This window comes from Nicotiana sylvestris, chromosome 4 (assembly GCF_000393655.2).
Source record: "Nicotiana sylvestris chromosome 4, ASM39365v2, whole genome shotgun sequence".
Taxonomy (NCBI): Eukaryota; Viridiplantae; Streptophyta; class Magnoliopsida; order Solanales; family Solanaceae; genus Nicotiana; species Nicotiana sylvestris.
The window spans coordinates 129,587,893-129,611,689 of record NC_091060.1 but is presented as its reverse complement, the minus strand read 5'-3'; the positions used below and the strand labels follow the sequence as shown (position 1 = coordinate 129,611,689).

Sequence of the window (23,797 nt, the reverse complement as noted above, 5' to 3'; positions counted from 1 at the left end):
TATAATATAAACAAAAAAAAAAAAAAAAAAAAAAAAAAAAAAACCGAAAATATTTTGATTCTTCTTTAGAAGATTCAGAAAAAAACATGTTAGAAGCATTTCTTTTATTAAAGGTAAAATTCCAAAAAAAAAATATTTTCTTCTTCTTCTTTAGAATAAAAAAAAAAGCCAATGAAATTCAAAAATATACTTCCTTTCTTCTTTTGAAGTAGTTCTTTCAAATTCAAAAAAGGTTAGTTCATTTACTTATCCTTGATTGCCCGAACTACGCGGGTTTGATTCTCACCGGATGTGAGATACGTAGGCAACCCTCATCGGGTCCAACTCCCCTTTCCATTTTACCAATAATGATATACCATAAAGCATATATGTACACACATGTATATAAATACATATACTGTTTGTTTTGTTTTCCAAGATTTTTGTTTAGAGTCAAAATAAAGGTTTCTGTTTTGGCCTAAAAGGTCACCTTAATAAATGTGCAGGATGAGCACAGAGAAAAATGAACCATTCTCGGCCCTCAGCGAGGTCCCCCTACAACTCCACATGTGGTGGAATGATTTGGAAGCCAATGGCAAAGAGGTAGTAGGAAGAATATTGGGAGGTTTTGTAAATTTGTTGGGCGTTAGGCCAAGGACAGATATTCTTGAAGCTCTAATACCATTTTGGGACCCAACCCGCAATGTATTCCGTTTTGTTGACTTTGAACTTTCACCAACACTTGAGGAAGTCGCCGGATATGCGGGATTGAATGAGAGGTTAAGAGGGCAATATTTGCTTTCGCCAAGGCCAGTGTCTCCGCATGCGTTTCTGGATCTACTAAGCATTAGTCGGAAGGTACAACATGACGATTTATCGAGAGGATATTGTGATCTCCATTTCTTGTATCAGCGGTACGGAACCCCGCAGGGTTTTGAGGAACCAAACCTTGGGTTAACTCACGGAGGGAACAGAAACAAATGGGAAGCAAGACGTACTTTGGCTTTTATCACAGCATTCTTGGGAGTCATGGTCTGTCCAAGGAAGGATAAAAAGATAGAGATAGGTCTGGTAGGGATGGCCGACGTGGCAATCAAAAGAACCAATAGTACTGTGGTTCCTTTGATTTTGTCCGAAATCTACCGGGCTCTGACTATATGCCGAGAAGGAGGCAAGTTCTTCCAAGGTTGCAACCTGTTACTTCAGCTATGGATGCAGGAACATCTCCATCACCGAGTAGGATACATGAACCACGGGTTGACCGAGAGGAATTGTATCAGCGGATTCAAGAAGCGCATGACAGGCGCCAGATTTCCTGAAGGCGTCGAAGCATGGTTTACACGGTTAAGGTCAACAACAGCTGACCAAATTGAATGGGCATTCGGTTGGTTGGCTGATACTGAGGTGATCTACATGTCGGCCGAAGAATGTCATGTTCTCTTAATAGGCCTTCGCAGCATCCAGCCATATGCCCCTCATCGGGTATTACGACAATTGGGCAGGTTTCAAGTAGTCCCTACTGACGAAGACATGAGCAAGCATGCCTTAGAATTAAGCCCGGGAGTCATATTCCCCGAGGGGAAGATTAGAAAACTGTGGCATGAATGTAGATTCTTGGAGCCCAAGACCATGGTGCGAGAACTAGCCAAAGGTGAGGTAGACCCAAAGTACGATGCTTGGTTCGAAGGAAGGTTTCAGATTCGGCAAAGACCTGCTAAAAGGGCACACGTCCAACACTTCACAGATGATTCGCAAGAGCAATGGGGATGGTTAAAAAGGGAGGAAGGTTACCGGGTTGAAATCGGGAAGCTAAAGCAACAAGTCGAAAGACTTACATTCGAGAACAATGTGCAAGCCGCTTCGGAGCAGGCTGAAAGAAACAAGCTAGCCCAAGAAAACCAAATCTTGAAGGCCCGCCTTCACCAAGGCAGTAAGAGTGACGTTGACCGACAGAAGCGTCGCTCTGACGAAAGATTGATAGCAAGTTTGAGAAGTCAGGTCATCCAGAGCCAAGAAGAATTAGAACAATCAGAAGCATGCATAGCAAGGATGAAGGTCAGATGGGCAAGGCACACAATGGCCCGGAAGCAGCGTTTGCAACAGGTCATAAGGGATTATGAGATGAGCATCGGAATATTGAGGGAGACGAACTCCACTCTACATGATCGGATCGTCAAACAAGCACGAGATGCCCAAGCCGACAGAAGGCGATGTTACGATGCAATGACCAGAATGGAAAGACAAATGGAGATATTCCAGGATCAGCTTGCCAACAATGCGCAAACACTGGGGTTGAAGAACCGACAGATAAGGCATTTGTTCGCAGAAAGGGACAACATTCGAGGAAGGATCGACGAGATTGGGCATTACATCTACATGAGATGCCTGGCATGCGAGCAAATGCCTCGGAAGACCCTCCTTATTTCCATCATGGGTTGCGTCCACCGAATCATGAATGAGTTGAAAGGTCTGCAGAGAGACCTCACACCAAGGGCCGCGGAAAGGCCGAATGATGCCTCGCGGGCCCCTAAGTTGGAAAATTAATCTTTGGTTGAGTCTTGTTTATTTGGTTTTGTTGTTTTTCCATATGTTGTTTTCTTTTCTTTTAGTCAAAACGGCTTAAGAACTGTGGAGTCTGTACTGTTGCTATTCCTTGCTTGAAGTAATTTGTAATAGCACAATTTTGAGAATGAATTTAACGATTTCACAAGAATTTTGTGTTTCTTTACTTTAAGGCAGAACTACGCCTGGTCTGATTCACGCGGGGACGTGATACGTAGGCAATCCCCATAAGATTCGACCGCTTTTAATAAATAAAAATAAAAATACAAAATAAAACACAGGGTTTCCCAAAGTACTTTAAAAATGGATGAATGAGCAAACCGGGATGACGTATGTTGTTTGAGGCAAGGCATGTAGAAACGATTAATTGCCTAGGTGCATTGCATCCTCTATGTGTTATGATCAAATCTGTTAAGCTCTAACACTAACAAAGTTTGTTGTTGTCTGATACAAGACAGTTAGTTGTTAAAGAATTCTGGCAACACATTCATACCAAACCAGATCCAAAGGACCGGTAGCAACAAGCATGACCACTTCTGAGAATAGTAATGAGGAAGAAAGGCCGATGAGCCAGTTGCTAAAAGAGGCAATGGAAAAGATTGAAAGGATGGGACTAGAGATGCATGCAATGCAGCTAGCCCTGGCCAAAACGCAAAAGAGCCCTGAGACACTGGGACACGTGCCGGAGTACCCTCACTCTGGCCCTTCCACAAGCCGCCCAAACCCCCTCTATCATCAAGAAAGAAGCCCTCATGATTCCCAAGCTCCACCACCCCATCAACCTCTCCCAACATCCAATATTCCCATTTTTGTGGGACCTGCATCAGCCCCTTTGCAGCGAACGACCAGTGAGCCATTGTTTCAGGCTCACGATACACAATACTATCCCCCTGAGCCTACATTCCACGCACCGGAACCACAGGTTTACAATCCCCATTTGGAAGTACCGGCAGAGGTTGAGAAGCCGGTTAAGGCCCCTGAACAGGATGAAGTGTTAAGAAAGTTCAAAAGCCTGGAGCAATCCTTCAGAAACTTGCACGGGCTGGGCAATCAAGTCAGCGTGGCATACAAAGATCTGTGCCCTTTCCCAGATGTCCAACTCCCGGCTGGGTTCAAGATGCCCAAGTTTGATTTATATGAAGGGCACGGTGATCCCATGGCACATTTGCGGGGATTCTGTAGCAAAATGAGAGGGGCAGGAGGCAAGGATGAGCTTTTGATAGCTTACTTCGGCCAAAGTCTGAGCGGATCTGCACTGGAATGGTATACCAGGCAGGATTTCAGCAGGTGGTACACGTGGGATGATCTGGCACAGGCTTTTGCAGGTCATTTCCAGTACAATCTAGAGATAGTCCCTGACCGTCTCACATTATTGAGAACTGGGAAGAAACCCGGGGAAAGTTTTCGCGAGTTCGGATTCCGCTGGAGAGAACAAGCAGCTAGAGTCGATCCTCCCATGAGAGAGGGAGAAATGGTAGACTACTTTTTGCAGACATTGGATCCAACCTACTTTGGTCACTTGGTGACAACGGTTGGAAAATCTTTCAACGAGGTGGTCAAAATAGGGGTCATGATAGAAGAAGGTTTGAGGTCGGACAAGATCTTAAACTATTCGGCACTTAAGGCCACAACCCAGGCTATTCAAAGCGGCACGGGAGGTGCGCTAAGAAGAAAGAAAGAAGAGGTTGCCACGATCGAGGCAGGCAGTTGGTCCAGGGCTGGCAGGCCGCACTACAACCAACCCAGGCCTCACAGGTCAAACTACCCATACAACCCACCACAAAATTTCTATCCACCTCGAGAACCGCATTGTTCCGTACACCAAGCCCAGATATACACTCAGCCCCCGGTTCGCCCACAATGGCGCGCACCGGCTCCCCAGAACATATATGCACCACCACAAAACACTTACCCTCCACCAAGGGCATATAGAAATCCTTCAGGGGCAGGTTTCCGGGGAAATCCAGATGCCAGAAATGACAGGTTGCGGAAACAAAGAACCTTCACCGAACTGGGAGAAACCTACACCGCTGTGTTCCACAAGCTGCGGCAATTAGGTTTGGTTAGTCCTGTCCATACTCGGGAACCAAATCCTCCGCCTCAGAATTTGGATCGTTCAATCAGTTGTGAATACTGTTCAGGGATGCTCGGGCACGATACCGAGAAGTGTTGGAAGTTAAGGCATGCCATACAGGATCTTATTGACACCAATAAGATCGAGGTCCAGACACCGGAGGCTCCTAACATCAACCAAAACCCGCTGCCAGCGCACCACGAAGCTCACATGATTGAGTTGGTGTGTGAGGGAGGTGAATTAAGAAAACCCTCACAAACAGTGATGATGATCCAAGCTGCCCCAAAAGAAGTCTTAACCAGTGGAGGAACAAATGTACAGTCGCAGGGAGAAGGCGTCAAGCCGGTAGTAATATGGGGGAAGAACCCGTCCGTCATAGCAAGCAAACCCGAGCCAAGTAAGTTGGTAATACCAGGGATCCTGCCCACACCGGCGGTCGTGTTAAAAGGGGTATGTAGAGAACGGGTGACCATAAAGCCGGTGGTCCAACTGCCAATGCTTGACAGCAGGGCTGTGCCCTGGAAATATGAAAAAGCAGTGGTGACATACCAAGGAAAACAGGTGGAAGAAGTCAGTTGTGAAGCGCAAGGGCTGACTCGATCAGGTCGATGCTTTGCTCCGGTGGAGTTAAGAAAAACAAACCCAGTGGCAACCAAGAAGCCAGTGTCAGAAGAAGAGGCTGAAGACTTCCTGAGGAAGATGAAAGTGCAAGACTATTCTGTGGTTGAGCAGCTGAGAAAAACACCTGCCCAGATCTCACTATTGTCATTACTCCTCCATTCCGAGGAACATCGTCGGGCCCTGTTAAAGATATTGAACGAGGCCCATGTACCCAGTGAGATTTCTGTAAACCACCTGGAAACCATTGCTAGCAAGATTTTCGAGGTGAACAGAGTGACATTCTCAGATGATGACCTACCGGTGGAAGGTACGGAGCATAACAAAGCTCTATACCTAGCTGTCAAATGTGAAGACTCGGTGGTAACCCGAGTATTGGTGGATAATGGCTCAAGCGCCAATATTTGTCCATTATCCACCCTGGACCAGTTAAAGATTGACCGTGGAAGAATCCGGGAGAATAGCATCTGTGTCCGAGGGTTTGACGGAAACGGAACAGCCACTGTGGGGGATGTTGTACTTGAACTAACCATTGGCCCGGTCCTGTTTACCATGGAATTCCAGGTATTGGACGCCACGGTATCTTACAACTTGCTGTTAGGACGACCCTGGATTCACGCAGCTAAAGCGGTGCCTTCCACCCTACATCAGACAGTGAAGTTCGAGTGGGAAAGACAAGAGGTCGTGTTGCACGGTGAGGATACAACATGCACCATGGGCGGAACCATTGTGCCTTTCATAGAGACCACTGATGACAAGGGTCCCTGGGTCTACCAGATTCTCGATACAGGGTCGGCCAACAAAATTTCTGAAGGAGAAATCATCCCGCGCCCTAGGGTAGCTGCCGCAACAGTAATGATGGTATCAGAAATGCTGGGTAATGGGTTTGTGCCGGGAAAAGGCCTGGGAGTTGAACTTCAAGGGATAGTCCAACCTGTCTCCCTTCCTAAGAATCTGGAAACTTTCGGGTTGGGATTCAAACCAACCGCAGCAGACAGGAAGCAGGCGCGAAAAATGAAGAAGAGGGTCTGGTTTCTGCCTAAACCAGTGCCACGCCTCTCGAGGTCTTTTGTTAAAGCTAGTGCCAAGGGGTCAGCGATCCCAAAGATTCGAGGACCTTTGATCGGCATAAGTGAAGACCTGAATCAGAGTTTTGAGAGACTATTCGCGGATGTCAGTATGGTGGAAGCTGGAGAGGGTTCCAGCAGAGCAGAGATACAATTTGTGGGGCCTGAGGCCAAGACCAACAATTGGACGGTTACTCCTCTCCCTGTCCGAGGGGAGTCTTGGTAGTAGGCTTTGATTAATGTTTTGTTTGTTTGTTTGTTTGATCGGATTATTCAAGGGTGTAATCCCAATTTTACTTTCGTTTTGTAAAAGTGTGAACCCTTTTTATCCTGCAAATTTAATAAAGTTCTTTTCTTTTGTCCCGTTTTTAATTTCTTGTTTTGTTCTTTTTTTTCTGAACAGTTCTCTTTTTACTGGTCCTAATGACATGGCATGTACAGCGGATCTTCGACCTAGTCTAAATAATCAATCTGAATCTGACTCAATGATGCAAGAGGTCGTTTGTGATAATGAACCCGAAGGTGACGAAGGGGAAGCCTTCGAAGAAATAAACCGAGAACTGTGCCAATTTGAAGAGAAACCCAAGCCTAACCTAAATGACACTGAGGCTGTGAACCTAGGAGACGCTGATAACATCCAAGAGACCAAAATTAGCATCCACATTGAGCCGAATGTCAAAGCAGAATTGATCGAAACTCTCAGGGAATTCAAAGATGTTTTTGCATGGTCATATGATGATATGCCTGGATTGAGCACCGATTTAGTGGTTCACAAATTGCCCACTGACCCGGCATACCCTCCGGTCAAGCAAAAACTAAGGAAATTTAAAACAGAAATGAGTGTAAAGATCAAAGAAGAAGTGATTAAGCAGTTGCAATCGAAGGTCATTCGGGTCACTCGGTATCCCGAGTGGCTGGCCAATGTGGTACCAGTCCCAAAGAAGGATGGAAAAATCAGGGTGTGCGTCGACTACCGCAACCTCAACAAAGCGAGTCCCAAGGACAATTTCCCGTTACCCAACATTCATATCTTGATCGATAACTGCGCTGGGCGCGAGATCGGATCCTTTGTGGATTGCTATGCGGGATATCATCAGATCCTAATGGACGAAGAGGATGCTGAGAAGACAGCGTTTATTACGCCATGGGGAACCTACTGCTATCGGGTAATGCCGTTCGGTTTAAAGAACGCTGGGGCAACGTACATGCGAGCAATGACTGCTGTGTTTCATGACATGATACACAAAGAAATAGAGGTGTACGTCGATGATGTGATCATCAAATCTTGGCGTCAGGAGGACCATGTGGCAGACCTAAGGAGATTTTTCCAAAGACTCCGGAGGTATGATATCAAGCTTAACCCGGCCAAATGCGCATTCGGGGTTCCATCAGGAAAGTTGCTAGGATTCATCGTCAGTCGACGGGGGATTGAGTTAGACCCATCCAAAATTGAATCCATCCGAGACTTGCCACCGCCAAGGAACAAAACAGAGGTAATGAGTTTGCTGGGTAGACTCAATTACATCAGCAGGTTCATCGCTCAACTCACAGCAACTTGTGAGCCCATATTTCGGCTACTGAGAAAGGATGCTGCAGAAGGTTGGACGACAGAGTGTCAAGAGGCTTTCGACCAAATCAAAGGGTATCTGTCTAATCCACCCGTGTTGGTCCCGCCTAAGCCCGGGAAACCCCTAATCCTTTACCTGACAGTCTTGGAAAACTCATTTGGTTGTGTACTGGGGCAACATGATGACACAGGAAGGAAGGAGCAGGCCATCTACTATCTTAGCAAGAAATTCACAGTGCATGAGGTCAAGTACACTCAACTCGAGAAAACATGCTGCGCCCTAACTTGGGTAGCTCAGAAGTTGAAGCACTACCTGTCTTCATATACTACTTATCTCATATCCCGCTTGGACCCATTGAAGTATATCTTTCAGAAACCTATGCCCACGGGAAGGTTGGCAAAGTGGCAAATTCTGCTCACAGAGTTTGATATCATCTACGTAACGAGGACGGCCATGAAAGCCCAGGCACTGGCAGACCATTTGGCAGAGAATCCCGTTGACGAAAAATACGAGCCCTTAAGAACGTATTTTCCTGACGAAGAGGTGATGCACACGACTGATTTGGAATTACCTGAGGAACCGGGTTGGAAGCTTTTCTTCGATGGAGCTGCAAACGCAAAAGGAGTTGGAATAGGAGCAGTACTCATTTCTGAAACAGGACGGCATTATCCTGTTACGGCTCAACTACGCTTCTATTGCACCAACAATATGGCCGAATATGAGGCTTGCATTCTGGGTCTGCGCTTGGCTGCTGACATGGATGTCCAAGACGTCTTGGTCTTGGGAGACTCGGACCTCTTGATACATCAAATTCAGGGAGAATGGGAAACACGAGATCTAAAACTCGTACCATACCGACAATGCTTGCATGATCTGAGCAAGAAATTTCGATCGGTAAAGTTCAAACATATCCCGAGAGTTCACAATGAGGTTGCGGATGCCTTAGCCACCTTAGCATCAATGTTGCACCACCCTGACAAACTGTATGTTGATCCTCTACACATCCAGGTCCGTGATCAGCACGCCTACTGCAATGCCGTAGAAGAAGAAGCGGATGGCGAACCCTGGTTTCATGATATCAAAGAATACCTTAGGATGGGGATATATCCAGAACATGCTTTTGGGGACCAAAAAAGAGCCCTTCGGCGTTTGTCGAATGGTTTCTTCCTCAGTGGAGGAGTATTGTACAAAAGAACCCCGGATTTGGGATTGTTGAGATGCATAGATGCCGGGCAGGCAACGACGGTTATGGCGGAAGTACATGCCGGAGTTTGTGGGCCACACATGAGCGGATATATATTGGCAAGAAAGATCCTTCGAACAGGGTGTTATTGGCTAACCATGGAACACGACTGTATCACTTTCGTAAGGAAATGCCATCAGTGCCAGATACATGGAGATTTGATTCATTCTCCGCCAACAGAGTTACATACGATGTCAGCACCCTGGCCGTTTGTAGCATGGGGCATGGATGTCATTGGGCCCATCGAGCCAGCAGCGTCCAACGGTCATAGGTTCATTCTAGTGACCATTGATTACTTCACCAAATGGGTTGAGGCTAAAACCTTCAAATCAGTAACTAAGAAAGCAGTGGTGGACTTTGTTCACTCCCATATCATCTGCAGATTTGGGATCCCAAAAGTGATCATCACGGATAACGGTGCGAATCTTAATAGCAGCTTGATGAGAGAGGTATGCCAACAATTCAAGATTACACACCGCAATTCCACCCCATATCGTCCTAAGGCAAATGGAGCAGTCGAAGCAGCCAATAAGAATATCAAGAAAATACTGCGAAAAATGGTGGAAGGGTCCAGACAGTGGCACGAGAAATTACCCTTTGCTTTATTGGGGTACCGCACTACCGTCCGGACCTCCATAGGCACAACTCCTTACTTGTTGGTATACGGAACTGAGGCCGTGATACCAGCGGAGGTCGAAATTCCGTCCCTCCGAATTGTCACTGAAGCCGGGATTGATGATGATGAATGGGTAAAAGCTCGATTGGAACAGTTGAGCCTGATAGATGAGAAAAGATTGGCAGCAGTGTGCCATGGTCAACTGTATCAGAAGAGAATGGCAAGAGCATATAACAAGAAGGTGCGCCCCAGGAAGTTTGAGGTAGGGCAGCAGGTGTTAAAGAAGATCCTCCCACATCAGGTCGAAGCAAAAGGCAAATTCGCCCCAAATTGGCAAGGGCCTTATATCGTGACCAGAGTATTGTCCAACGGCGCTCTGTGTTTGACAGATATCGAGGGTAGATGTGTCGACATGGCTATCAATTCAGATGCAGTCAAGAGATATTATGCGTAATTTCTTTAATTATGGCAGTTTTTGGTTTATTTGTTTGTATTTGGCATTTGATGGATAATGAGATGACGGAGGCAATTCTTTCTTCTATCCAAACACTATTTAACCCTTGCTTCCCCCTTTGAGCCTTAAGTAATTCTTTCATACCCCTCTTTTGGAATCACTAATGGAAAGGACATGAAAAAAAAAAAAAAAAGAAAAGAAAAAAGAAGACAAAATCATAAGAAATACAAAACCGTGGGAACTACGTTTGACCTGATTCCTCAAAGAGGATACGTAGGCGCCTCACGGCTCGGTCATAGTATGCATCATAGGGGATATCCGATGCATAATGTACATAGTGTGCGTAATAGGCACAGCGTGCGTAACGCACATAGCGCAACATAAGTATAAATAATAAATTCCCCAAGCAAGAAAACTGGGGCAGAAGTTATGTTTTAAAATTCCAACAAAGGTTCGATTCCAAAAGTTGTAGCACATCACCCATCAAATTATTTTCATTTCTCTCATAGCCTTTCTTTAACCCCACACCAAAACCAACATCAACGTCCAAAAGACCTCCCGATCAATGTTCAAGAGATGTCGAGTCAGGCGAATAAGACCGAGAATAATACACCAAGCCCCAGCAAAGAAGAGGATCGTAAGATTGGGAACGAATTGATAGTCAAAGGAATCTCCAGAAAAGAGGGTCGTATCTACAACACCCCGATTCCTCGAAAGAAATAAAATGAGAGAGTCTCATCGGTGAAAACCTTCGCAGGCACCGAGAGGCGATGTAAGATGAGGGATATAAAATGAGAGAGTCTTATTGGTGAAAACCTTCACAGGCACCATAAGGCGCCGGGAGATGAGAGAAAAGAGAGAGTCTCATTAGTGAAAACCCCTCGAAGGGCACTATGAGGCGACGAAACAGGTCAGCAAAGCTACCACATTCGCAACAAGATGAACATCCATTTATCATCCCCAGCAAGTCAGACCGTCGGACAAATCGATTGATACAAATAGACTGGGTCGGGAATCTATGGTGCACGTCATGATCACGGGGACCAGTTGTGTCCTCCAGATAAGTTCTTTGGATTGTCTCCTCCCACAAAATATTGGTTCAGAAAGTTTTTCTTTTTTTTTCCATGTCTTTATTTCTTTTCCTAAAATGTGTCTCGAAAGGATTTTTCAAAGCTTACTACCAGAAACCAAAGGAAAATTCATCCAATGCAGGATGATACAAACAGTCTTAAAGGCCGGTCCCAGGCAATGCAGGGATTGTGCCCGGAAATTATGGAAGAAGTAAGCTCCAAAAGGGAGTGGTTTCGGGAGTTAGAAGCAGACTCCCACATCATGTGTTTAAAGAGAAAGCAGAAAAGGGGATAAATTGAAAACCAATCCCCAGCAGGCTAGAGACCCCCAACAGGCAACTTTGCCTGCCAACCAATTATGGGGACAAAGAGCAAGAAAAGGGGAAGAGAGAAAAATTGCTCGCCAGAAAGGCACCCTCTACCACCACGATTAAAACTGACTAAATCCTTTTGTCTTTTGCAGGAGAGCAAAGAATTGATGACGGCAACAAGATGCAATGCCATGGAAGTTACCAAAAACCGGGGCAGAAAATTTTCTGCCGATTGTCGAAAATTTTCTCGGAAGAACGGGGAAACAATTTCAATACTTTTAAGTTCTAGGTCGCCCACCAGTATAATGCGGGAATACATTTTAAGTTCTAGGTCGCCCACCAGTATAATGCGGGAATACATTTTAAGTTCTAGGTCGCCCACCAGTATAATGCGGGAATACTTTTAAGTTCTAGGTCGCCCACCAGTATAATGCGGGAATACATTTTAAGTTCTAGGTCGCCCACCAGTATAATGCGGGAATACTTTTAAGTTCTAGGTCGCCCACCAGTATAATGCGGGAATACTTTTAAGTTCTAGGTCGCCCACCAGTATAATGCGGGAATACTTTTAAGTTCTAGGTCGCCCACCAGTATAATGCGGGAATACATTTTAAGTTCTAGGTCGCCCACCAGTATAATGCGGGAATACTTTTAAGTTCTAGGTCGCCCACCAGTATAATGCGGGAATACTTTTAAGTTCTAGGTCGCCCACCAGTATAATGCGGGAATACATTTTAAGTTCTAGGTCGCCCACCAGTATAATGCGGGAATACATTTAAGTTCTAGGTCGCCCACCAGTATAATGCGGGAATACTTTTAAGTTCTAGGTCGCCCACCAGTATAATGCGGGAATACATTTTAAGTTCTAGGTCGCCCACCAGTATAATGCGGGAATACTTTTAAGTTCTAGGTCGCCCACCAGTATAATGCGGGAATACATTTTAAGTTCTAGGTCGCCCACCAGTATAATGCGGGAATACATTTAAGTTCTAGGTCGCCCACCAGTATAATGCGGGAATACTTTTAAGTTCTAGGTCGCCCACCAGTATAATGCGGGAATACATTTTAAGTTCTAGGTCGCCCACCAGTATAATGCGGGAATACTTTTAAGTTCTAGGTCGCCCACCAGTATAATGCGGGAATACATTTTAAGTTCTAGGTCGCCCACCAGTATAATGCGGGAATACATTTTAAGTTCTAGGTCGCCCACCAGTATAATGCGGGAATACTTTTAAGTTCTAGGTCGCCCACCAGTATAATGCGGGAATACATTTAAGTTCTAGGTCGCCCACCAGTATAATGCGGGAATACATTTAAGTTCTAGGTCGCCCACCAGTATAATGCGGGAATACTTTTAAGTTCTAGGTCGCCCACCAGTATAATGCGGGAATACATTTTAAGTTCTAGGTCGCCCACCAGTATAATGCGGGAATACTTTTAAGTTCTAGGTCGCCCACCAGTATAATGCGGGAATACATTTTAAGTTCTAGGTCGCCCACCAGTATAATGCGGGAATACATTTCAAGTTCTAGGTCGCCCACCAGTATAATGCGGGAATACTTTTAAGTTCTAGGTCGCCCACCAGTATAATGCGGGAATACATTTTAAGTTCTAGGTCGCCCACCAGTATAATGCGGGAATACATTTAAGTTCTAGGTCGCCCACCAGTATAATGCGGGAATACTTTTGTTTGAGTCATTGAGGTTTTATTTTAGCAGACGCATTTGCTAACAAAAGTTTTGTTTTACCCGTAGGAGATGCACATCCTAGCCTAGTCTTTAGTTTACTCATCATTGCATCAGTAGTATAAATGAGTTACAATTTTGCTAACGACTCACGAATCTTCCTAGTACAAACTGGGTTAGGAAATTTTGTTTGTTTTGTTTGTTTTGATTGTCAGGGACCCGCCTGTAGAACGGAGGTTGTTGCGTGTCAAAGAAAAGAAGAAATCAGGCGTCCACCTGGAGAACAAGGACAAAGAAAAATAGAAGTCAGGCGTCCACCTGGAGAACAAGGACAAAAGAAATAGAAATCAGGCACCCACCTGGAGAATAAGGGAATACAATTGAAGTATTGAAGTCAAAAGCCCGCTCATATGAGAAAGGAGCACACTCATAATCAATAAAGCAGAGGAATACAACAGGAATCCCCAGCAAGAAGCAATAAAAATCCCCAGCATTCACAAAAGGCTGGTCAGAAAAGAGAAAAACAAAAAGGGAGAAAAACACGAAAGTGGAGAGCAAATGTGGTCTGCTCAAGAACTAGCACCTACAACTAGCAAGTATCAAGGTTCAGATCCAAAGTCTGCGTGAAGCACCGTTCAAGACTCAAGACCAAGCTTCAGAAGACTTAAGAGATAGGAATCCTTATAACTAGTAGCTGATAGGCTTAGTTAGTCTTTTTCAGTTTTCATTTTTGTTGTAATGACAGGATCGCGGACCGGAACCTCGACAGAACGGCACCTCGATCGGCTCTTCACCTCGGTACACTTCACTATCTCTCTCATTTCCGAACTACACGTGGCCTGATTCCTGTATAACCAAGGATATGTAGGCAGCTCAGATACCCGGGCTCGGTCACAATCCCTCCCTTTCCTTAAGTGTAGTCCGTCCAAGCAATGGTCGGGTCAAAAACACGTCTAGTCGTTCTTTGTCGGAAAACTCTTCGTGTTTCCAGTCAAAGAGGGGCAGCTGTAAGCACGTGATTTTTAACCCTCCCCGAGAATTTTCACATTTTTAGCGTGAATATGTGAAATTGGGTCTAGTATAGCTATTTTAACTATTTTACCTTATTTTGTTGCAAAAAGAAAAAATCACAAAATATATATATAAATGTTAGTTTATGTATTTCTCATAAACTTGAAAAATACAAAAATTGTACTTTATTTTGGTACTTTATATAAAATTCGAAAATTACAAAAAAATATAATTCTATTAATGATTTGTAGTCATTTTAATTTTGGAAAAATACAAAAAAATATTACTTTATATTTTGTCTTTATTAAAAACGAAAATTACAAAAAATAGTTTTTTTATTAATATTCTATAGTCATTTTAACTTTGAAAAATACAAAAAAAATATTACTTCATATTTTATCTTAAAAACGAAAATTACAAAAAAATAGTTTCATTAATATTTTGTAGCTATTTTAAATCTTTAAAAAAAATATTTTAAAAAAAAAATATATATAGTTTTGTTTAAATACTAGTCTTATTTTTGGTAGTTATTTTGCTTACATAGGACTAGTTAAGCAACGTGTTCCTATTTCTCGGGTCCGGGCAAAAGAATAATATTCGGGTTTAAACTACCCGGTTTTAGGCCTAATTTTCGGACCTAGCCCATAATAAACCGTGTCCAGGACACGTGGGGAACCCCACCACGCGTGGGGGACATATTCCTTGAACCCCACCACGCGTGGGGCTCATTTTTCTGGGCAAAGACATTACAAATACACGGACAAAACATGAAAGGGGGAGGATTTTTTTGGAATTGAAAAAACGGACTTTGAAAATTTGGTTTTGGAAGCTACTGTTCCTCTTTCTTCTTCAAACGAATAAAGAGAAAAACCCTACTAAAAAACTCACTCCCGGACGTCCCCTCCGTCACCATAACTAACGACCTCCATAACCAACGACCTCCATAGCCCTCGACCATTACTATCGCAACCACCCATCGTCAACAACCCACCCCGTCGCAACCCCAGTCCCGCCAACCTCCCAGCTGCCCAAACGACCCCATAACCACCGTCCTCACGAAAACCAGCAGAAAAACCACCCAGGCACCACCCCCATCCCGTCGCCTTTCCGACGTTAAACCATCGTCAACCTCCCCGTGTCCAAACCCAGCACCGCGACCCACAGCGACAACCCATCGCCGCAGCCCAACTCCTCATCGCCTTTCCACCGTCCTCACGAAAACCAGCAGAAAAACCACCCAGGCACCACCCCTCCCCGTCACCCCCACGACCACCTGCCGAACCAGCAAACTCCGGCGACCATCGTCACCATCTTCTCCGTCATTCAGCCCGTCGCCCCCTACTGCTGCTTCGTCGTCAGGGAGGCGGTCGTTGCTGCGTAGGAGATACAGCAGCCACTAACAATCTTGGGGCGTCGACAGTTGTGGGGTCCAAGCTTTCCATCGAGGTCGTCTTTGGTTCGTCGAGGTCCGGTACGTCGAGGTGCTGTCCGAGGTTCCGTCGTTGTTCTTCGTTCAGAGAGGTCCGGCTTGAGTTCCGTCGGAATCGTGTTTGTCGTTCTGAGTTTGTCGAGGTGCAAAGGTTAGTAAACCTCGATGTATTAGATAAATAAACTTTATGTTGAATGTTTGAGATGCAATATAAAAATTGGTATGGAAATTTTCTGCCTATGTTTCACTGTCTGCATTTTTGTTCATTTTCATGTTATGTTATTCTTGTTTATTTGATGTCGTTTAATTAAGTTGGACTAGTCGTACTATGACACAAGTTTGACATTAATCTGTTCGTCCTTTCCTTCGGTTAGTTCATTCGAAAAAAATAGTATTAGTGCATGCTGTTACTACTATCGAAACACTCATTCACTAAACTCCTCTTATTAAACTTATAACAAATCATGGGAATTTAATTGTAAAGAGGTCGTAAGTTTAGTATTGTTAAAGACATAAAATGGCATCCTTAAAAAAAAAAAAAAAAAAAAATATTAATAAATAAATATAATAGTAATAATAAATAATAAGAATGAGATGAGCCTCGCCGAATAAAAATACAAATTGCGGGGCCCTCAGTAAATACTTGTTTAAAATTACTTAGAATTCGGGAGGGTCGTTTAGCGAATTTCACGGCCTCCGCAAAATAATAACGCGATAGTCTCTTTAGGCGCGCGTTTAATAATTTACTTTCTTAAACTCGGGTGCGCATTTCATGCGACCCAAATCCAAATCTCAAAACATCAAATAAAAGGCGTTCCGGATTGTGGGTGCATTTCATGTGACGCAGTCCAAAGACGTGTTTTAAGCGATGTTCACATTCTTGTAAAAACAATAATAATAAAGCGGTTAAAAGTTAAAATTTGCACATAAGTTCATATTGTATTAAAAATCAGATAAATAAGCCAAATATAACAGTTGAGCGACCGTGCTAGAACCACGGAACTCGGGAATGCCTAACACCTTCTCCCGGGTTAACAGAATTCCTTATCCGGATTTCTGGTACGCAGACTGTAATATAGAGTCATTATTTTCCTCGATTCGGGATTAAAATTGGTGACTTGGGACACCCTAAATCTCCTAAGTGGCGACTCTGAAATAAATAAATAAATCCCGTTTCGATTGTCCTTTAATTGGAAAAAACTCCCCCTGCGCCCCCCGGGCGCGGAAAAAAGAGGTGTGACATCCGTGACAAAAGAAGATCTGTCAAAGTGATTTAAATTCGGGAAAATAACATTGTATAGCCGCACTCAAAATAATAGCTGAAAGAATATATATATTTAGTGTATTTAACTTGCAAACTATACCATGTAAATCGAAAGTATTGGGGAAATTGTCTAAAATAGGATCAAATTGTTTTTATAGAATTCAGATTAATTGCCAGTTTATTTGGCAGGATAAGAAGTGTACAAATGTAGCAACTCAGAAATGCAGTCGAAATATGCTTTAAATGCAGTCTCAACCAACTCCCTCGTTTAGCTATATCCAGCAATAAACACCCTTTTATCAGCCGGTATGTTCCACAGCAATATCTTATCTCCTCTGTAAAAAATCATCTTCTTCTTCCTCCTCTTATTCTTTGCCTTACGCAATAACTGCAGTGAGAAATACTCAAGACAGAGCTAAAAGTAGTACTTAGTAGAAACACATGTCGCAATTCTGCCTGTTCGGTTAAGCAAGCACTAAAAGGTGATGGTGTAGTGCCAAAGGTTGCTTTACTAAGTAAGATAAGGCAAGAAGCAAGAGCATAGCAATTGCAAGAAAAGCCGACACGCCTTAGCGCAACTGTTTTCTAGCTCGTTACCGTTGTTTTGTGAAAGAAGGGGCGGAGCTTGAAGTATTTAGCATGACGAACAACGAGACCATTTTTCGGGCACCGGTAAGCTGCTTGGCAGCAATTATAGTGTTGATTGGTCTCTACACTCGGTCTTTCGACAAAATGGTGGCGACTTACTTGTTTGGAATGCTGGCTATATGTGCTGTTATTTTACCTGATTGGGAATTCTTCGATCGTAGTGTCTCACATTGGTGCACCCCTGTCACTGTGAATGACTTCACCAACAAATCTCCCGGACCCTTCACTTCTACTAGGTGATACATTCTCCCTTTCTGTTATGTATTCTCTGTAAAAGATAAGTATTATTTTTGCCCTCTAGAGGTACTTATGAAAGTATAAAAATTTTAAACTTATTGGAGTTATAATTTGAGGGCATGCTCAAATTTGATCTGTTAAGTAAGAGATTATGAGTTAATTAATAAAAGATCAATCACTTTACCATGGACCAAATCTGGGGAAAAATTTGAGGCCCATGCATCTGAGATAGGTCCTTGGAAGTGAAGTATGGGTGTGGTCTGATAGTGTTTTCCTTAATATTATTCTCTGTTGCGTAATAACACGTGTTGTTGATTAAATACGATTAAAAAAAATATTGGCCTAAATTAACCCTAAAAGTTTAGTTCTTGGGATTAAGTTAAACTCCGATATCCGTTTCTTATCATGATATTTTTGGTTTATATCTAATATCGAGCCCCAAACATGATGGGGAGGAGGTTTAGAGTATCCCCCTTAGACCCATTTTTATCTTCTTGACATGATATAATAGCCAAACCTAATCATATTCTTGGTTTACTCAAGCCTTGTGCGCGAGGGAGGTGTTAAATAACTTTGGGTTAGAGAATGGGTTATCTCCTTATATATGCTCGGACAATCTTTACCTTATATGCTAGCTCAGAGGGTTGCATTAGGTCCAAATTCCGTTATATGACAACTACAGAACTGTCCACCCTGAAAAAGAGTAAATAGAAATACAAGTTACCCTGCTGCATGACCTCTAAGTTATGATATCACACTTTTTTGCAATTCGATCGAAATTCATTCGCTGTAACACATTTTCTTAACTGCTGAATCTTGACTATCTGCAGGTTTAAATTCTACCCAGTCAGATCGGTGGTTTACGCAATAGTTTATGGATTCGGTCTTTACAGGTGGTGGATTTATATATCAAGCTATAATGAAAGCAAGCAGCAATGAATTGTCATTGTAGCAGCTGTGGCATACTGCATCACATATTAACTCAGAAATCGTCTATGTCCGTCTTACTGTATTGTGTGTGTGTGCGTGCGCATCTTCGCCATACAAAAATTGTATGTTCATAATATTTGCATTTCATCCAAATAAAAAGACGTGATATTTGCACTCGTATTTTTCAATTTATTCTGTATGCAACATTATGAAAGTGCTAGGAAACTAGTAGTATCTTTTGAAGTTTGAACAGGGACCATGAATCTCAAGGAAAATCCAGATTTGATTCGGCACTCTAGATTACTAACTCTAACGATTCAGTCAGGATTACATTATTTGGGTTCCTTAGAATCACATAATCCAAGCCAATACACCTCATAACCACCAACGAGCCAAGACCAATATCTTTTGGTTCAGTGCTTCCACAAATTCATCCCAGGTTCTTACAACCTGAAGACAAGAATCTTGCTTTTGTTTTCCAACATCAAATAGATTTTATTCGACTAGATTAGCCACACAAATATCTGTTTTGGCTGCATTGTAGTGTCGAACAGCTCTTACCTGTGAAAGTTATTACAAACCATAAGTAAATATATAGCATCAAGTTCGGTATCCAAAAATAACAATCTAACAACAAAAAACGAATTATTTCTGATCTCCTGTCTTATTTGACTTTCTTAAACAACTGGCAAGTAGAAAGAAAGGGCAGAAACTACAACTCCTACCTGGTAGTTTGCAAGGCCGTTTTGTCCAAGTTCAATCATCTTAAGAGGAATCCCCCATCATTCTACCAGTGAATATTTCCATCCAGTTTAAGAGTTGTCTCTTAAATCTGCGTCAGCATGAATACCTGATACATTCAAGTTTTTAACCATGGCAACACAAGCATCAAAGATCCCTTTAGTATCAGCATCCTTTGAAGGGAATAGGAGCAACAATTACTTGAGTTGCTGCTACTATACGAGGTAAGACCATGCTTTTATCATCCCCATGATCACTATGCCAATCTGTGATCACACCAGAAAAGAAGCGAAAATTAGCTTGAACACCAAAGTTGAAAACTATAAAGACAGTCTATAAATAGCTCCGTACTCCTAACGTTCTGGTCGTATAGGCCCATGAGTTCTGCGAGACCATAGACTTCTCTCCCTTCTCATTTTATTTTTTTAAACTTTTTGCAAATTTCTGGCCTAAAAAATGTGAAGGAGCACCTTGGATGCCACGGGCAGTATCAGGAATAAAAGCGAGGCGAAGAAAGCCAATAATGAACGACAGATAGAAACACCAAGAATGTTCAGAGAAAACACCGTTAAGAACTGCCAAACCACGTGTATGACTGAAACAGTCTAGGATACCTCAACTGTAGTCGTATTGAGTCCCCCAGCAAATTTCTGAAACTCATGTTTATCTCCCTTGGTGATGGGAACAGCTAAGAACTCCTCATCTATGCATCTAGACAATTCCAAGATTTCAAGAACCTAAAATAGTAATATGATCAATTCTTATAGAAAGATATTAATTCATATGAGCAAATATATTCTACGAGCTTGAACGAAAAAGCTGGAAGCTGACAGCTGCAAGTCTTTTCTGGGCTAAATCAAGGCATCTCAGATTCAAACAGCAAAATCTCGGAAAAGCCCTTCTAAGTTCTAATGGGATGTGCTTAGAAAATAATGCAATAAGAGTAGAAGAAAAACATTGCTACAAGAAGATGCACAAGCCAGAAAGAAGCCAATAAATAGTTTTAACTGATATTAAAGTGGGTGGCTAAAAAATAAAAAACTAACCTCACAGCAGTTCTCCAACTGCTATAATAACTATCTAGACCCCTGAACCTATGCGCTTCTTATATATCACTCCAACTTCGACCATAACTCTTATAGATTTTCTTTTCTATCATCAGCCTCCGGACAAAAGCAGATCTTTCCCAGTCCTCAGATGAAGCAAATATGTTTGATAATTGCACGAAAGCACCTGAATTCTCAGGATCAAGCTCTATAATGCGTTTGGCCACCAGCTCTCCTAGTATCTTATTACCATGAGCTACACATCCTCTCAGAATGGATAACCACATGCTTGAATCTGCCTCAAATGGCATCTTTTCAATTAGCTTTACTGCTTCTTCAGGACATCCTGCTCGTGCATAAAGATCTACCATACAGGAGTAATGTTCAATCCCTGGATCAATGTGGTAATCATAAATCATTGAATAAAACCACCTTTTTCCCTCTTCCAGTAGACCACAATGATCACAGGCAGACAAGACTCCAATAAATGTGATATTTGTTGGCAAAACACCCGCACTTCTCATTTCGCGGAATAGATTTAATGCTTCATTTCCATAACCATTTGTAGCATAACCCATCAACATAGAATTCCAAGAAACCTCGTCGGATTTCATCATTTGTTTAAAGAGCTTCCTGGCATCAGTAACAAAACCACACTTGCAGTAAAGATCAATTAAGGAGGTAGAAATTATTTGATCACAATCAATACCGATCATAACAGCTCTTGCAAAAATCTGTTCACCAAGTTCAACTGATGCAATGCTTGCACAGGCACTGATCACACTTGAAAAACTAAATTTGTCCATCCTAAAATCCAACCTATTCATCCTGCAGAAAAGATCCAGTGCTTCAACTGGACAACCATTTTGACTAAGACCAATTAACATGGAATTCCAAGATATTAAGCTCTTATAGGGCATTGACTCAAATAATTGTCTCGCGTATTCAATTCTGTTGCAACTAAAATAAATGGTAATCATAGAATTTAGCAAGACTGTGTCATGTATTTTGAGTTCATTAAAAACATTGGCAGCTTCGTGAGGACGTCCACATTTAGCATATGTGTCAACTAGAGCACTAGCAACGATAAGGTCATCTAGCAGTCCAAGCTTACAACCATAAGCATGCATTTGCAAACAATTTTTAAGGGAATGTGCACTAGCACATGCATTCAATACACTAGCTAATGTAGAGGAATCCGCTATAACTCCCTCTCTGTGCATCTCCTCAAAAAGCAATAATGCCTCTGACACTTTATCGCTTGCCACATACCCTGCTATCATGGAATTCCATAATACAATACAAGGATCAGTTACAAGATTGAAGATCTTTCTAGCATCATCCATTCTACCACAGTTTGAATATGCTGATATCAATGCTGACAAGGAAAAGTTATCAGGGTTCTGCTTTCTGTTCAAAATGTAACTCGCGCTATCCAAATCACCACCCTTTCCATACATATTAACTAAAGAACTTGCCAGCACAGAATCAACTTCAACTTCATCGACTATAGTACGAGCATGAATTTGCTTCCCTAAATCGACAGCTCTCGTGTCAGCACAAGCCCCTAATGCAGTTGCCAAAACAAACGAATCTATACGTGATGCACCACGCATTTCAAGAAAATCCCAGTCTATAAACTCCTTAAATAAGCATAAAGCCACTCCTGGGAAGCCCGTTTTAGCATACCCATGAATAAGTGAATTCCAAACTATTTCGTTCTTACGTGGCATTTCATGCAAAAGTCTTCTAGCAACACCCAACTCCTCAGCTTTGACAAGGCCAAGAATGACTACATTCCAAGAAAATTCATTCTTGGAAGGCATCGAACGAAACAAGTACAGAGAATTGTTTGTATTTCCCCATTTCATGTACCCTTCAATCATGGTATTCCAAGTGAAGCAATTTCTCTGAGACATTTCGTCGAACAGTAATTTTGCATCGCTTATTTGTCCACACTTAGCGTACATCTGCAGAAGGCGATTGGCTATTGTGAGAGCAGAGTTGAGGATGCCTCTTTTGAGGAAAACAAGATGGAGTTGCTTCCCCTTTGGAAGAGATTGGCGGGTGTTGAATGTATTGAGCAGTCGAGCGCAGGATTGCAAGTCTAGCTCCATCTATGGACATGAGATTCTTTATCATTCTTTCTTCCTTTGGAGGTGCATCAAAATTTTCATCCCAAATACTAATCCTCTCAAAGATGTCATATAAACATCCGAATTTTTTTACGAAAATGTTTACTTTTTGCTTAAACAATTCCAGGTGTGTGTAGTTTTTATGGAAATTCCAGAAATGTGCAAAACAAACTGGGGTAACTGACGGTTAGCAACACGGGTTGAGAGTTAACGGAACGAGCTGACGGGCGTTAAGGGCCAGTTAACTATACATCGCATCAAAAAGTATGCCGGGTACATTCAATAAAGCGACCAGGTTGAGATGCAACGTCGATCACATCGTGTGGGCCATTCTCCTAGAGTAGAGCTTGAAGCAAGAGTCAGAACTTTAGGCAGGACCTGTATCGATAGAAGTAAAGCAGTCATTCATTAATCCCCTCGACATATTAAAGAAAACGGCTGATCCAAACAAATACAGACATAAATATAAAAAAAATACGGCACAGAGCGCCCGCTCTAAAAAGCTGCTTCCAGCATTCGTCCTTTAAATTACCTATCAATCATCCAACACAACCAACTATTCATAAAAGAGAAATGAAAAACGTTAGCTAGCTAGGCTAGCGGGCAGTTCAATCTATTTGTGTACTTGAGTTTGGTCGAAACTCAAACGTACATATTTTGATATTTATTAAAAAAAAATCATAAATATCCCGTAAGCAGTTAAGTAACAAATACAAAGCTGTTTTAAAAATTAAAAAAAAAAATACATAAGCTAGCTACAGTAGTCCTAATAGACAAGGACAATAGTTCAACGAAAAAATACTTCAAAGTTCAATGGCTTTTGAACATTATTTTTATTAAAAGAATGTTTTTTAATTATATCATTGTTCATTTAAACTACTCTTCAAATCAGTTTCTCAACTCCAAAATTTTCTATGTCAAACTAACTTAAAACAACATATCAAATAATAAATATTGTTTTATAAATATTTCAAGTTGAAGTTAAAATAATAAAATAATTTTCAAATTTATTTTCTATTTCCAAATCCCAACTTCAAACTCTGGTAAGATATTGATAATATTTCATTCTTTGGGCATATCACTCTCATTCTAGAAAATGAATTATTTAT

At 42.3% G+C, this 23,797-nt stretch overlaps 2 protein-coding genes across 5 annotated transcripts; one reads left to right on the top strand and one right to left on the bottom strand.

Annotated features, from left to right (window-relative positions):
• Window positions 1-17,246: 17,246 nt before the first annotated feature.
• LOC104216373 (signal peptidase complex-like protein DTM1) lies at window positions 17,247-18,946 on the top strand. The gene is made up of 2 exons (XM_009766391.2): window positions 17,247-17,835; window positions 18,667-18,946. The coding sequence occupies exons 1-2, from the start codon at window positions 17,591-17,593 to the stop codon at window positions 18,773-18,775; spliced, it is 354 nt and encodes a 117-aa protein (XP_009764693.1). The 5' UTR covers window positions 17,247-17,590; the 3' UTR covers window positions 18,776-18,946.
• Window positions 18,947-19,000: 54 nt separating this feature from the next.
• LOC104216374 (putative pentatricopeptide repeat-containing protein At1g77010, mitochondrial) lies at window positions 19,001-23,078 on the bottom strand. Of its 4 annotated transcripts, none has more exons than XM_009766397.2 (4): window positions 20,554-23,078; window positions 20,122-20,218; window positions 19,492-19,773; window positions 19,001-19,327 (listed from the first exon to the last, which is right to left on the bottom strand). In XM_009766397.2, exon 1 carries the CDS (start codon window positions 22,668-22,670, stop codon window positions 20,613-20,615), a length of 2,058 nt encoding a protein of 685 aa, XP_009764699.1. In that variant the 5' UTR covers window positions 22,671-23,078; the 3' UTR covers window positions 19,001-19,327; window positions 19,492-19,773; window positions 20,122-20,218; window positions 20,554-20,612. The 4 variants fall into 4 exon arrangements, with proteins under 4 accessions (XP_009764699.1, XP_070028332.1, XP_009764695.1 ...); XM_070172231.1 differs by having other exon boundaries at window positions 19,859-20,244; window positions 20,554-23,077; XM_009766393.2 differs by having other exon boundaries at window positions 20,122-20,244; window positions 20,554-23,077.
• Window positions 23,079-23,797: the final 719 nt, after the last annotated feature.

What these genes read in the sequence shown, in the direction of transcription:
- LOC104216373 (XM_009766391.2), top strand. Translation starts at nt 17,591, where the DNA reads ATGACGAACAACGAGACCATTTTTCGGGCACCGGTAAGCTGCTTGGCA. An exon ending in GGACCCTTCACTTCTACTAG is followed by an intron (nt 17,836 to 18,666) that starts GTGATACATTCT and finishes GACTATCTGCAG; the next exon opens with GTTTAAATTCTACCCAGTCA.
- LOC104216374 (XM_009766397.2), bottom strand. Translation starts at nt 22,670, where the DNA reads ATGGAGCTAGACTTGCAATCCTGCGCTCGACTGCTCAATACATTCAAC.